Genomic DNA, 13,055 nt, shown 5'->3' with positions numbered 1-13,055 from the left:
AATCAACAGAGAGTAAAATAAAGGGAAGGAGAATGAAAATACTTGCAGCAGCATCTTTATTCTGGAATAAATCAGACCTAACTCAGGTTTTTCACAAGCACTGCCAACTAGGAGATAATTAGAGCCCGGCACGGAGACAAAATTTGGATCCACATCCACCTGCGATCTGCAAAAATGGTCCACGGATATCTGCATTCACGGATGCGGATTTCTGCCGATATCCACGGATTTGCAGGGCTCTAATTAAAATGAGCAGTAAGCACTATTTAAAGGAATTGTTCATAAAAGGGAAAGTTAATTCTAAACTCTGAATTAATATAGTTTGCTTATGTTTGTGTCACCCAAGAACAGCAGGACAACATGCTAAAATGGTCACTTTATTAACAGATAGAAAGACACAACATGCCAACTGCTCAGAAACAGATTATATGGTATGATGTCCTTCATTCCTGCCCTGGTGGAGAAGGGAGATCAGTCTCCCTGGCCCAGTCAGTCATTGGCCTCTCGGCTCAGACTAGCAATGAGGTGATCAGATCTGACAGTGGTGTGTTCTGGTTTTTTTTGTTTGTGTGTGTTTGTTTGTTTTAAAACAGAAGTCACTGGGCTGTTTCCCCAGCTATTGTAATTCTTTGGATCTAACAGCCTAGCCAGGGGTCCTGTCGATTCTTCCTCATTAGAAATGCAATCTTCCTGGCCATCTCTGTGTTATAAATCCGCCGGCACATCTCGTAGGTTTCCCGCTGCCGCTTGCGGCATGGTTTCTCATAGTACCGGCGCTGTTTGGCATCCTCAATGATCCCATCCATTGTGAGAATTCTGAGGAAATTAATCAAGTGTCAGATTTTGCATTTCTCGAGGGCCTTACAGTTGAGCATAATAATGAGCTTTACAAGCATACATTCATTAAGTCTAAATCAGAGTGAAGTCAATTGTCCATACAGTAAATCAGGGGAAGTCCTATCTCTCAGCCCCTGCTCTCACCATCAATACACACTCCCTCCCAGTCAATGGCACCAACAGGTGACTTCAGCACACTTGGCATAATTTATTAAGCAGCAAAAATAACGAACCCTCCCAGCTGCCTCTCATTACAAATGATATCCCATTTTGCAGATTCAAATTTGTCCGCAAACCGGATGTTTTCTAAACTGTTTATTTCTATAAATATTAACATCAAAAACGTCAAATCAGAAAAAAAAGGGTGATTTCAGCTAGAGAAATGGGCCCCATGGAATTTTCAAATCTCCTGTATTAATCAGTATTTCCTGGGCCTCATTTTGGGGTCTGTCGTACATTGAGAACTGTACGGCGGAAAATAAAATCCCTTTAAAACTTTGTTATTAAACTATCTGGTAGCTGTGAAAAAAATCATGGATTAGTGGGACTGTGGCAGCTACCGCCATTGTTAGATTTTACAGTCTCTCTCCTCTTTAGGCTGCAGGCTCATACATGTGCTAGTCAGCAGAGGGCAGTGGTGCAGAGAGATTAGAGAAGGCCACATATAGTCTGACCCAGACACTGCTGCAGGCAACAGAAAGACTCCCATTGACTTCAAGGGGCTTTGGATCAGGCCTCCCCAGTGCATCACCACAGAGATGAGGAATCTTTTATCCACAACGTGACATTTTGTAAGAGAACAGACTCAGCTACATAAAGGCCTTCTCAATAAGGCTGGCTTACATACAATTCACTGAATGCAACAAGTCTGTTTCAGCTGCATTCCTGTGCTAAGTTATTCACAGAAATGGTCTCAACAGCATTACTACTGCCAAGCTATCCGTTATAAGCAAGCAGGATTGTGTCCTTCCCCATTCTGTAACTGAGCAGGTGAGCCTTGCCCTACCGAAGTCTTCCTTGCCATGTCAACTCTCGTTCTCCTTCTCTCACAGTAGGACTGCTACCAGAGTTCAGGTAGTGGCTCTCAATCATTCCCCATGTATTTTAACAGAATAAGGGTTAAGAACTTGTAGCTAAAAGGTTCCCGACTGTGTAGCCTATAGGATTAACCTGCTTGCTTGCTTGCATATATATATATATATATATATATATATAAAATCTTTTCTATAGTTTAAGTATTTCGTTTATTGTAATAGGTTTATAGATTTATATTAAAGTAAGTTTGGCTGTAATGCAAGGGACCTACAGACCATATCCTATACGTTGAGCTAAGGCAAAGTTAGCATATCTATGTCTGGGACCTTTCACCCAGATAGCAAGTCAACACCCACACATGTCTGAGATCTTTCACCTAGTTAGATAAATAATGGAAGAATGGCATAGGGGGTTTCCAAGTCTGTACCCACAGCCTTAACAGGTACACCACAAGGAAAGAACCAAAATAACCGAAGAACAAAAATAACGTGTGTGTGTATGATCTAATGTCATTAATATGTATGTACATGTCCTCAATACGTACAAACATACTAGCCTATGGAGTAAGTGTACCCTAACATTTTTTGTGGGTGAGGAATGAAGTTTGGGCATAGGAGCAGAGCCGGCTCTGGCTTTTTGGCTGCCCCAAGCAAAAAAAACCCAAAAAAACGGGGCGGCCAGAACAGCAAAGCAAAAAAAAAAACCCTGCGGCACGGCCAGAGCGCGGGTGCAGGGGGACCGGCTTGGGGGGGGGGGGGGGGGGGGGGGAGGAAGGAAGGGGAGGGAACGGGCGGGAGAGAGAGAGAAGGGGGCGGCCAGGGCTACAGCAGGGGCGCTACCACGCGGCCCCTCCCGCTGCGCCGCCTCCTGCTGCGAGGGCTCCGCTCCGGTCGGCGGGGAGGGAAGGAAGAGGACTGCCCTGCAGGACGCTCTGGTTCTCCGCGCCGCCGCCCCCTACAGGGCGGCCGGAGCGGAACAAGAACAAAAAAAAAAAAAAAAAAAGCGGCCGTGCCGCCCTAGGATTGGGCAGAATGCCGCCTCGAACAATCTGCCACCCGGTGCCTGGAGCCGGCCCTGCATAGGAGGAAGGATTTCAGGCACTTGTGCCCTATAAAAGAGGTGATCCACCTTGCTAGAGGGCTCTATCTACGATGACTACTACTATTAGAAGGCTGCACTTGTTTTTAATCAAACTTTCTAAGTTCCAAGGGGACTAGGCTAAGCTTGGTTTCCCTAAGCTTTTGTTCTTAGTTTTGTTTAGCATATGCAATCTTGGAACTGTTTGCAATTGTCTTTGAGAACACATGGAGGAGGGGTGAAGTCCCAGAAGACTAGTGAAGGGGAAACATAGTGTCTTTAAAAAGCGGAACAAAGAGGACCTGGGGAATTATAGACCAGTCAGCCAGACTCCAATACCTGGAAAGATATTGGAACAAATTATTAAACAACCAATCTGTGAGCACCTGAAGGATAGCAGAGTTATAAGGAATAGCCAGCATGAATTTGCCAAGAACAAATCATGCCAAACCTACTTAATTTCCTTCTGTGTCTGGGTTACTGGCCTAGTAGCTAGGGGAGAAGCAGTAGATGTGCTATATCTTGATTTTAGTAAGGCTTCTGATAGTCCCACATCACATTCTCATAAGCAAACTAAGGACATGCGGTAGATGAAATTACTATAAGGTGGGTGCACAATAGGTTGAAAGACCGTACTCAAAGAATAGTTAATGGTTCACTGTCAAACTGGGAAGGCATATCCAGTGCGGTACCACGAGGGTCAATCCTGGGGCAGGTATTAGTCAATAGTTTCATTAATAACTTGATAATGAAGTGCAGTGTATGCTCGTAAAATCTGCAGATGACACCAAGCTGGGAGGGGTTGCAGGCACTTTGGAGGACAGGATTAGAATTCAAAACGACCTTGACAATTTGGAGAATTGGTCTGAATTCAACAAGATGAAATTAAATAAGGACAAGTGCAAAGTACTTCACTTAGGAAGGAAAAATCAAATGCACAGCTACAAAACGGGGAATAATTGGCTGGGTGGTAGTGCTGAAAAGGATCTAGAGGTTATAGTGGATCACATACTGAATGAGAGTCAACAATGTGATGAAGTTGCAAAAAAGGTTAATATCATTAAGGTTAATATCGTTAATGTCATATGTAAGACATGGGAGGTACTTGTCCTGTTCTACTCAGCACTGGTGAGGCCTCAGTTGGAGTCCAGTGTCCAGTTCTGGGTGCCACACTTTAGGAAATATGTGGCAAATTGGAGAGAATCCAAAGGAGAGCAACAAAAATGATAAAAGGTTTAGAAAGCCTGATCTGTGAGGAAAGGTTAAAAAAACGGGACACGTTTAGTCTTGAGAAAAAGACGACTGAGGAGGACCTGTTGATAATCTTCAAATATGTTAAGACCTGTTATAAAGAGGGCAGTAATCAGTTGTTCTCCATGCCCACAGATTGCACTTGCAGAACTACAGTGGGCTTTCTGATATGCCATGTCAGACTACAGGCACATTTAACAGCTTCACATGAGGAGCAGGGTGATTTAGTGGTTGCCGAAAGGCCTTGATGCAAAGGCTGAGTTAGTGACTTCATTGGATAACCTTTAACAAGACCCTTGGATCTCAGCCAGTCCAGCTGCTAAACTGTGTCAATACAGATGCTGCATAAGAATTCAATTCACATAAAATTGCCCGAGATCCATTTTGCCGGTGGCTTAGGACACGAACAATAACTGTAGCATAGGAGCGTACAGGGCTGGCTCCAGCTTTTTTGGCGCCCCAAGCGGCGAAGCAAAAAAAAAAAAAAGATAAAGCCGATCGGCGGCAGCTCAATCGCGCCACTTCATTCTTCTGCGGCAATTCGGCAGCGGGTCCTTCGCTCCCCCTCTTCCTCTTCAGCAGCACTTCGGCGGCAGCTCAAAGAGGAAGAGAGGGACTGAGGGACCTGTCACTGAATTGCCGCTGAAGACCCGGACGTGCCGCCCCTTTCCATTGGCCACCCCAAGCACCTGCTTCCTTCGCGGCCCTGGGAGTGGATCTCCTCCTTCAGGCACTAGAGGAATTTATCTGTCACAGCTGTCAGTCAACGACAGGCTTAGATCTTGTCACATTGGACTCTGCAGCTTTTTCAAAGTAAGATCAGGAAGAGTTGCTTCCTTTGCTTTCTCCTGCACACATTGGACATCGAGAGGAATTTTACAGAGAAGGGAAACAGAAGCAGAGAGATCAGGGGAAGGGACTTGCCCCAGGTCACAGAGTGAATCTCGCAAAGCCAAGATCATAACCCAGACCTTCTAGCTCCCACACATGGGCAAAACCATCCTTCCTCCTCTGTCAGAGCAGTCACAGAATAACAGAAGTAAGAGAAGGACCTATTAAGCCACCCAGTCCATCTCTACGCTGAGGCCCAACCACTTGTGGTTTGTGATGTTCAGTTTTACAATGTACTGAGTAAGGAGGCTTCTACCACTTCTCAAAGGAGAGGAATCCATAGCCTAATATATCACACTACTGGGAAGTTTTCCTTGACATTCAGCCAGGATTTTCCCTTTCTTAATTTCAAACCATTACCTCTAGTTATTCCACCCTACTTAACTCCTCTCCTTCCTGGGTAGTTACATATTTCAACTTACACCTTATTCCCCCCTTTTAGCCAAATTACACTTAAGATCACTTACACTACAAACACAAAACTTTTTCTCTTGCTTGTGTGGACAGAAAAAGACATGTATAGGAACCATGTTTTAGCCTAAGTATCTTAAAGAGTTTAAACATGGTTTCCCAACATCTATATGACAACTTGTTTTCATTTACGCAGGCAAGAATAAATCCCGTTCTAACACTGTTCGCCGACAGCCATGCTTAGACATGGCTATTTTTAAAGCACAGACAGGGCCTTAATCTTTCCTCTGAAATTGATCCCTCCACCTGCCTGATCATTTTTTGTTGCTCTTTATTCTTCAGGATTGAAGAAAATCAGAATGCACAATAGGGGGATTTCACCACTCCGTGGAGAAAACTGCTGTTTAGCTGTCCTTTCATATAAAGTACTTGATGTGTCTACTTATGAATCTCTTATCAGCAAAGAGCACGTCAAGGGCTAATTCAGACAGAGCTTATACAGATTTAGCAACCTGCTGTAGTGATGCTTAACCTGTCCAGTAATACAGCCTTGATCAAACCTGTTACAGATTTTAAAGGGACACTGTCAATTACAGTCATTTAGGCCAGCAATTTAGGCACCTAAAGAAAAGGTTTTACAAACCTGATTATTAACAACAGAGTTTTAATTACATTATTTAAAAAAAAATCAATGAAAATTGTTTTTTGTTGAGATTTAAAAATTTCCTTTCGGTATTGGGAACTCAAACACTGCAACATCTCTGACAGGACATGTGAATCAGAAAATGAAACTGACCAGAAAAACATGAAATTGATTGGTTAGTTTTCATCGCCCAAACAAAATGAAGTGCCAAATAAAAAAAAACATCAATAAAAAAAATAATGGCAGATAAGTTAGATTTTAAAACAACATTACTCTTGAGGTAACAAAAACAACAAGGAATCCGGTGGCACCTTAAAGACGAACAGATTTATTTGGGCATAAGCTTTCATGGGTAACTTTCACTCCATGCATCTGAAGAAGTGAGGTTTTTTTACTCACGAAATCTTATGCCCAAATAAATCTGTTCGTCTGTAAGGTGTCACCGGACTCCTTGTTGTTTTTGTGGATACAGACTAACACAGCTACCCCCTGACTCTTGAGGTAACAGAGTGTAAAGTACTGCTGGCATCACAAATAAAGGAATCTGCTTTTTAAAAAAATATTTTTTTTAATTTGACAGTTTCCCTTTAACAAAGTTCAGATTTGAATAGAAGCCTTTTTAGAGAACAAGCATTCACATGGCAATGCACGCAGCCTGTATGTCAGCAGATAACGTGTGTAAGATAAATAGTCTTCAATGGACTGAAAAACCCACCCACAAGTGTCCAGCATCCAATAAGATACAGCTCAGTTGTCTCTAGTTCCCCTCCTTGTCACAAAAGGGCGGCCAATCGGAAGGCAGCAAGTTTTTCTGCATCAAGCACTTGTTATGTAACATCGTGCACTTAGTTAGTCTCATGGGCAAGGGCTGAGAGATACACATGTTCAGCTCACCAGCTGCACAGGCATTTTAAAAACGTGTTGCCCTTTGTACGGTTCTGAACAAACACTTATGGTGTAATTGCAGTCCAATCTATATATAAACCAACCACTATGAGCCGCAAATCTGCTGGGCACAGAAACGAGAGAAGAAATACCAAGACACACATTGTGTATACTGCTGTTAAAAAGGGATACAGTCAAGGATCTGAGGGCCAGAAGCTGTCCTGCAAATACGTTTTTTTTAAATGAGCTACTCAGTGCTGAATGGTTCCAACTGCAGCTGGTAATTAGGTCCCCTCTAGCCATGGTCAGCCATCTCCAATCCAGTTATGACCTGGCATGCACCATGCTGCAATAGCACAGAAATCAAAGAAGCCCAGTGCAGCATGGATCCAGAGTACAGGGCATAGCTTTGCAAAACTTGTTACATAAAGGGGTCCTTTGGATACAGAAGTACCTGACTTTGCAGAGCCATACCATATTCTTAAACACCACTTCCTGGACTCTAGTGTAATCCAGCTCCGCACGTCAGCGAAGTTCTCAGTTTCACATCACCGGGGAGTGGTAGCTAGATAGAAAATCAGAACTATGGGGGAGACTTAAATAAAAGGCTTTAATAATCCTCTAATTAATAACCTTTTACATTTTTACAGCACCTTTCAAATCCACAGGATATAAAAGCACATCACAAACTACATGTGTATGGCATCACTGAAAGGCAGCCAGCTCTGGGGTGAAGGGGGCTGACCAACGGATACATAGCATACTGCAGAACAGGGCATTGCAAGGGAGAATAAAGGTTATACTCTGCCTTTGAAATCAAAGCAGCTGTCTTTTCTAAACTTCTTTAGGACGATGCAGGGCTGATCTCAAAACCACCCCCAGGTAAATGAAGTATTTGCCTTACACAGCAGAAAAGAGGTTTTATGCTAAACAAAACCCCAGGCCCAAAGTCCAACCTTTTCCAAAGACAGTCTCATTATCAGACGGGAGGGGAACAACACAAACAGAGGACCCTAACACGACACAAACACACACATAATGTGCAAGAAATCACAATTTTAGTCATAACTCCTGGTCTCAAAACACTAGCCCAGGAGATCAAAGTACTTAACAGAAGCTGAAGCCTGTTGCCAGTGTCTGAATCAATGTCACAATGAAATTGAGAGCTAACAAAGAAAACATATTGCCCTTCTGGATTTTGAGGCCAGCAGAGGTCAGTATGATCACAAGACTGAAGAAGAGTAAGTATAACATTGGCACACAGCACAAAACATTGTCTACCAGTTACCACAGATTAGTAGATATCTGAATGAAGATACAAACACACATGCTAGTAAAGCAAGTAAAATCCCAAAGCAAGGCAATATTAAAGTATATGTGCTGGGCTTATGGGACATTAGTGATTTGTCTACACTACACAGCTTGGCCATGTCGCTAAAAGTCGGGCAGTGTAAACGCTGTTTGTCAGCACTTTTGCGGACAAAATACTTCCACTCCCTACGAGCAGGGGACGCGTTGTGGACAGGAGCGCACTCCTGCCAACAACGAGCCGTTTACACTGCCACTTGCCTCGACAAAAGTTTTGTCTTTGGGGACGGAGGGCTTTTTTAAGCACCTGTGAATCACAAAAGTTGTGTCATTCAATTGGCAGTGTAGACAAGGCCTTAGACAAGCTTTGCTATATTTGTGGCTCACTCACTCAGCCGTAGTAGAAGATACAATGCCCATGCTAGCAAGAGCCCTGGTCCCATTATTCTAGTGCAGTCTATATATTCATATGCCTGCAATGAGGAACCCTCAAATACACAAACATGGACTCAGGGGAATCCACAGAGGCAGAGTGGTGTAGTGGTTAGTGCAGATCACTGGGCGTCAAATCTTCATACTATTCTCAGCTCCACCACTGACTCTCTGACACACCTCGAGCAAGTCACTTCACACACCCCCACATTCTGTTTCCCCATCTGTAAAATGGGGATAAACCACCCATCTCATGGGGCAAGGAAAAGAACTGTAGGGCTTAGTTAATGTTAGTTCCTCAGATGCAAGGTGCTAGAGAAAGACAAAGTATTATTATTATACAGCATGTTACATTTGCAGACATTGGTTAATCTACAGAAGGGAAGTATAGTATTTACATTTTGCAGATGGAGAAACACAGATCTTGACCCACAAGCAGTGAGAGAGTTCTTGTCAAAGCCAGAAATCGATCACAGAACCCTGGCTCCTATGTTCAGGCCCATTATTTACTGAGCTCTGACAATATACTTGGCAATGCACAAACACAGGAAAATTCCCTAGCAGCTTACACTGTAAATCACATACACCAGGCTATGCCTCTTCTTTGATGGATGGAGATCTACATACCCTCACTGTAGAGCACTGCCCAAGGAACTCACATTAACCCGGAAGAATCAAATGATGGCCAGAGAACAATAAGGGAAAGGCAATGAAAAAGACATTAAATTCTAAACATGGTCCAGCCATGAGGCTTGACAATTTATCTTGAAATGAAAAGGCCTGGCATAAATTAATATTTCTTTCCCCAAGACAGAGTTCCCCACTCAACTAAGACCTCATCCAGATCTGATGAGCATTATCCTTAACGCCTTCCAGTGTTCCAAACAAAGGAATCCTACCACATGTATGCTAGACCTCATGGTCAGACAAAAGTCCCTTCACAGTATCATTCGGAATAAGAAAGCAAGTGTCACAGTTCAATATACAGACACTGCCCAGTGATCAAATACTATATGATAAAACACTTAAGCATTTTAGTCTGTTGTTTCTGAGGAACAAGTAAAGGGGGTTAATAACACAGCAAGAAGTTTACTATCCCTACACAGTGGAGACCTTCGTTTCTACCACAGATACTGCAAGCTCAAGGTCTTGTCTTGAATTCAGTCAGTGGCAGTTTGGGGTGCACAAGGAATGCAGGACCAAGCTGTAAGCCATCATGCAAGTTACATCATTTTAATTTGCATGACAGCAATTTCCTCAAGAATTAAAAGTTCAGCTGAATTTCCACACTTCATTTCTCTTTGTTCTACACTAAGCCTCCCACCTCTGTGCCATCCTTCATAGGCATGAACAACAATCATATTTTATCCTTCTCTGATGCTTTCCATCTTAGGATCTCAAAGCTTCCCAACACATCTGCAAGGTGGGCATTATCCTCATTTTCCAGGCGGGAAGCTGAGGTGCAGAGAGAAGTGATTTTACCAAGGCCAGACAGGACAGGTTTATCCAGATGATATATCAGCAGCAGATTGGAAAAATGAAGCCATGTTTCTAGTCCACAAAATCATCCTTCTTTCATACAATATGGAAAAGGCTTAGTGGGCCATCTAGTACAATGTTTCTCAACCTTTTTGATACCTGGGACTGGCTTACTGCCTTCCTAAACTGTGTCAGGGAGATCTCAGGGACTGGTAGTTGAAAAACACTGATCTAGTACACCCCAATGCCAATGCAGGATTACTCCCTTCAGTCCAGTTTTTAGTGGATTGTCCCTTTTCATTGAAACGAATGAGCTTCACTCAAATCTATAGAATGTCACAGTCCAAAATCTTGATATTAGCAAATACTTCCTAGTATTCAGCCCATGTTTTCCTTTTCCTTAAATTGTCACCCGAATTTTCTAGTTATAACCCTTTTGTGCTGCTCTAAACTAGTCCTTCCACTCACTGGCATCTACACCTTTTAAATACATGCACATGTTTTTTGTGTCCGTCCCCCCTCAAACGATCAATGTGAAATATTCATCCTTTGGCAGGCTTACTGGCTTTAATCGATGCTAAATGTTACCTTTTCCCCTTGAAATGTAAAGTAATGCAGATTTAAATGTAGTGATTTTAATTAACACAGTGTTGGGACACTCATTTTCATGTGACAAAATGAAAACGTTAAGTGAAGCTGAGAGACTGTTGTTGCCTTGTGCATTTCACATACATGATGAACCCAGGTTTGCTGAACTCCATTTCACTGATGCTCAGTTATTATTAATTAGGATTAATGAGTTCTTCCCTTTGCTTGGGACCCGGGCCTTTTGCCATACCCAGGACCAGCCAGCTTGTTTCAGACTAGATAGAACAGCCTAACAGGATCATAGCCCTGTAAAGCCACTTAGGATTCTCTTCACTGCAGTTTAAAGTCAGGGAACAGAAAATGCACACTTACCAGAACTTGTTAAAGGCCCCCCCCCCCTCTGATTTTTCTGTGTTCTCAAGTGTCACCACCCACTTTGGTCACAATCATTCAATTGACAGAAGTAAGAATAGAATTCAGACTCCTGACCCCCTCGGCCACTGCTCTAACCACTAGACCACATATGATTAAAACTATTACTACCTGTTAGAAATCTCCCTTCCCCTAGCAGGGGTTGAGAATGTGATTTGCTCAAGTGTTTCTTTGCTCTAACAGTATGCAAAGAAATACAAATCACAATTTATCTGAATGGAAGTAACCAACCAGAGACAAACCTAACAGTATTTGCCACAAACAAATACAGAGGACTCACTTTGCTCATCAGTAAAATGCAGCCACTTCTGGAGTGGACTCTGACAGCTGTTAACATTTACCTGTTTAGTGTCCTGTAGGCAGCATCCACATTCCCATTCTGGACCATCACCGTTCTGGCAATAAATTTCAGGTGATGTGACATTTTGGGGGTAGCTGTTCCTGAAGAAGCTTAAATCACAGAGCTAGAGGGCTCTGTGCCGTGTTTTTGGCTGCCACACAGATAACCTGCTCTTCGGGGAGGCCACTGAAGTGAAGTCTGAGATCTAGGGGGGGAAAAGAAGCCCCAAAACTTAAGCATAAGTAACAGATTTCTAAACAGACATTTCTTGTGCCTTTTCCAATTGATGAGTATGGTGCAGAGCAATTGATTTGTTTCTATCCTAAGGTCCTTTTCTTTAGTAAATTTTAACCAGATCTCTTTTGACCCTATTAACAGCAAACTGTCGCACACCAGCAGAATTCTTGAAAATGCTACTAGATGTGCCCAGATTTCCTCTGGTCAGGCCTTGCTTATCCTGTGCTGCACTGATCACATTTTTCATGACTATCCCTTTGAAGACAGGCTTTAAAAAAATAACAATTGTAAAGTACATAGGGGATTTGGGCTAGTTGGAGCTTTTTGCTCTCCAAGGGCAACAAAACGTTTGTGAAAACGTTTGCCAAAATCCCACATGTATTAAGTACTGTTAATTAATTGCACAAGGTGCATCTCAGCAACATCCTCTCATTGAGGGATCCTTCTACCCGCTCTTCCTCGGCTGGGGGGGTGCCATGCCCCCACCCCAGGCTGGGGGTGCCATGCCCTCCTACCCCCTCGTAGCTGGGAGGGGAACCCATGGCGGGGGGGGGAATCCCTCACCCCTCCTCGGGCTGGGGGGGTGCCGTCCCCCTATTCCCTCCAGGGCTTGGGTCCCCCTTCGCCCCACCCGTTCGCTGGGGCCGGCCGATCCCAGCCCGCCCAGGAGGGGCCCGGCCACGACCCCGACCGCCTCGGCGCCGGGCCCAGCTTCCACGCGAGCCCGGGGATCCCGAGCGGCCTCCGGCCGCAGCACCCGAACCGCGCCCTGGTCGCCGCCCCCACGGGGGACCCAGGCCCTGCGAGACACTCACCCCGCCCGAGTGCCCCGCGGGCAGGCCAGACACCGGAACCGGAACCGGAACGTAGCGCCGCCCCCCCACATCCCGCCTGGGAAACCATGGCAACCAGGCCCGCCTAAGGGGGGGGGTAGGAGGTGTTGGGGCACAGGGGAGGGGGATGTTGGGGCACAGAGCAGGGGGAGGTGTTGGGGTGCAGGGCAGGGGGAGGTGTTGGAGTTCAAGGCAGGGAGATGTTGGGGCGCAGGGCAGGGGGAGGTGTTGGGGTGCAGGGCGGGGGGAGGTGTTGAAGTTCAAGGCAGGAGGATGTTGGGGCGCAGGGCAGGGGGAGGTGTTGGGGTGCAGGGCGGGGGGAGGTGTTGGAGTTCAAGGCAGGGAGATGTTGGGGCGCAGGGCAAGGAGGAGGTGT

The 13,055-nt window shown here is 44.6% G+C and overlaps 1 protein-coding gene across 1 annotated transcript; it reads right to left on the bottom strand.

The window, feature by feature from the left end:
• Nucleotides 1-366: 366 nt before the first annotated feature.
• MRPS21 (mitochondrial ribosomal protein S21) lies at nucleotides 367-12,728 on the bottom strand. The gene is made up of 3 exons (XM_065420150.1): nucleotides 12,662-12,728; nucleotides 11,611-11,814; nucleotides 367-816 (listed from the first exon to the last, which is right to left on the bottom strand). Exons 2-3 carry the CDS (start codon nucleotides 11,691-11,693, stop codon nucleotides 636-638), a joined length of 264 nt encoding a protein of 87 aa, XP_065276222.1. The 5' UTR covers nucleotides 11,694-11,814; nucleotides 12,662-12,728; the 3' UTR covers nucleotides 367-635.
• Nucleotides 12,729-13,055: the final 327 nt, after the last annotated feature.

The sequence above is a fragment of the Emys orbicularis genome, chromosome 20, assembly GCF_028017835.1.
Source record: "Emys orbicularis isolate rEmyOrb1 chromosome 20, rEmyOrb1.hap1, whole genome shotgun sequence".
Lineage (NCBI taxonomy): Eukaryota > Metazoa > Chordata > Testudines > Emydidae > Emys > Emys orbicularis.
Note: the sequence above shows the minus strand (reverse complement) of the source record. Positions and strands in the feature narration are given on the sequence as shown.

Bases quoted from the DNA above. Each gene is read 5' to 3' on its own strand.
- MRPS21 (XM_065420150.1), bottom strand. From the start codon at position 11,693: ATGTCACATCACCTGAAATTTATTGCCAGAACGGTGATGGTCCAGAAT. The intron at 817-11,610 runs GTAAATGTTAAC...TAATTTCCTCAG, and splicing joins GCCTACAGGACACTAAACAG to AATTCTCACAATGGATGGGA.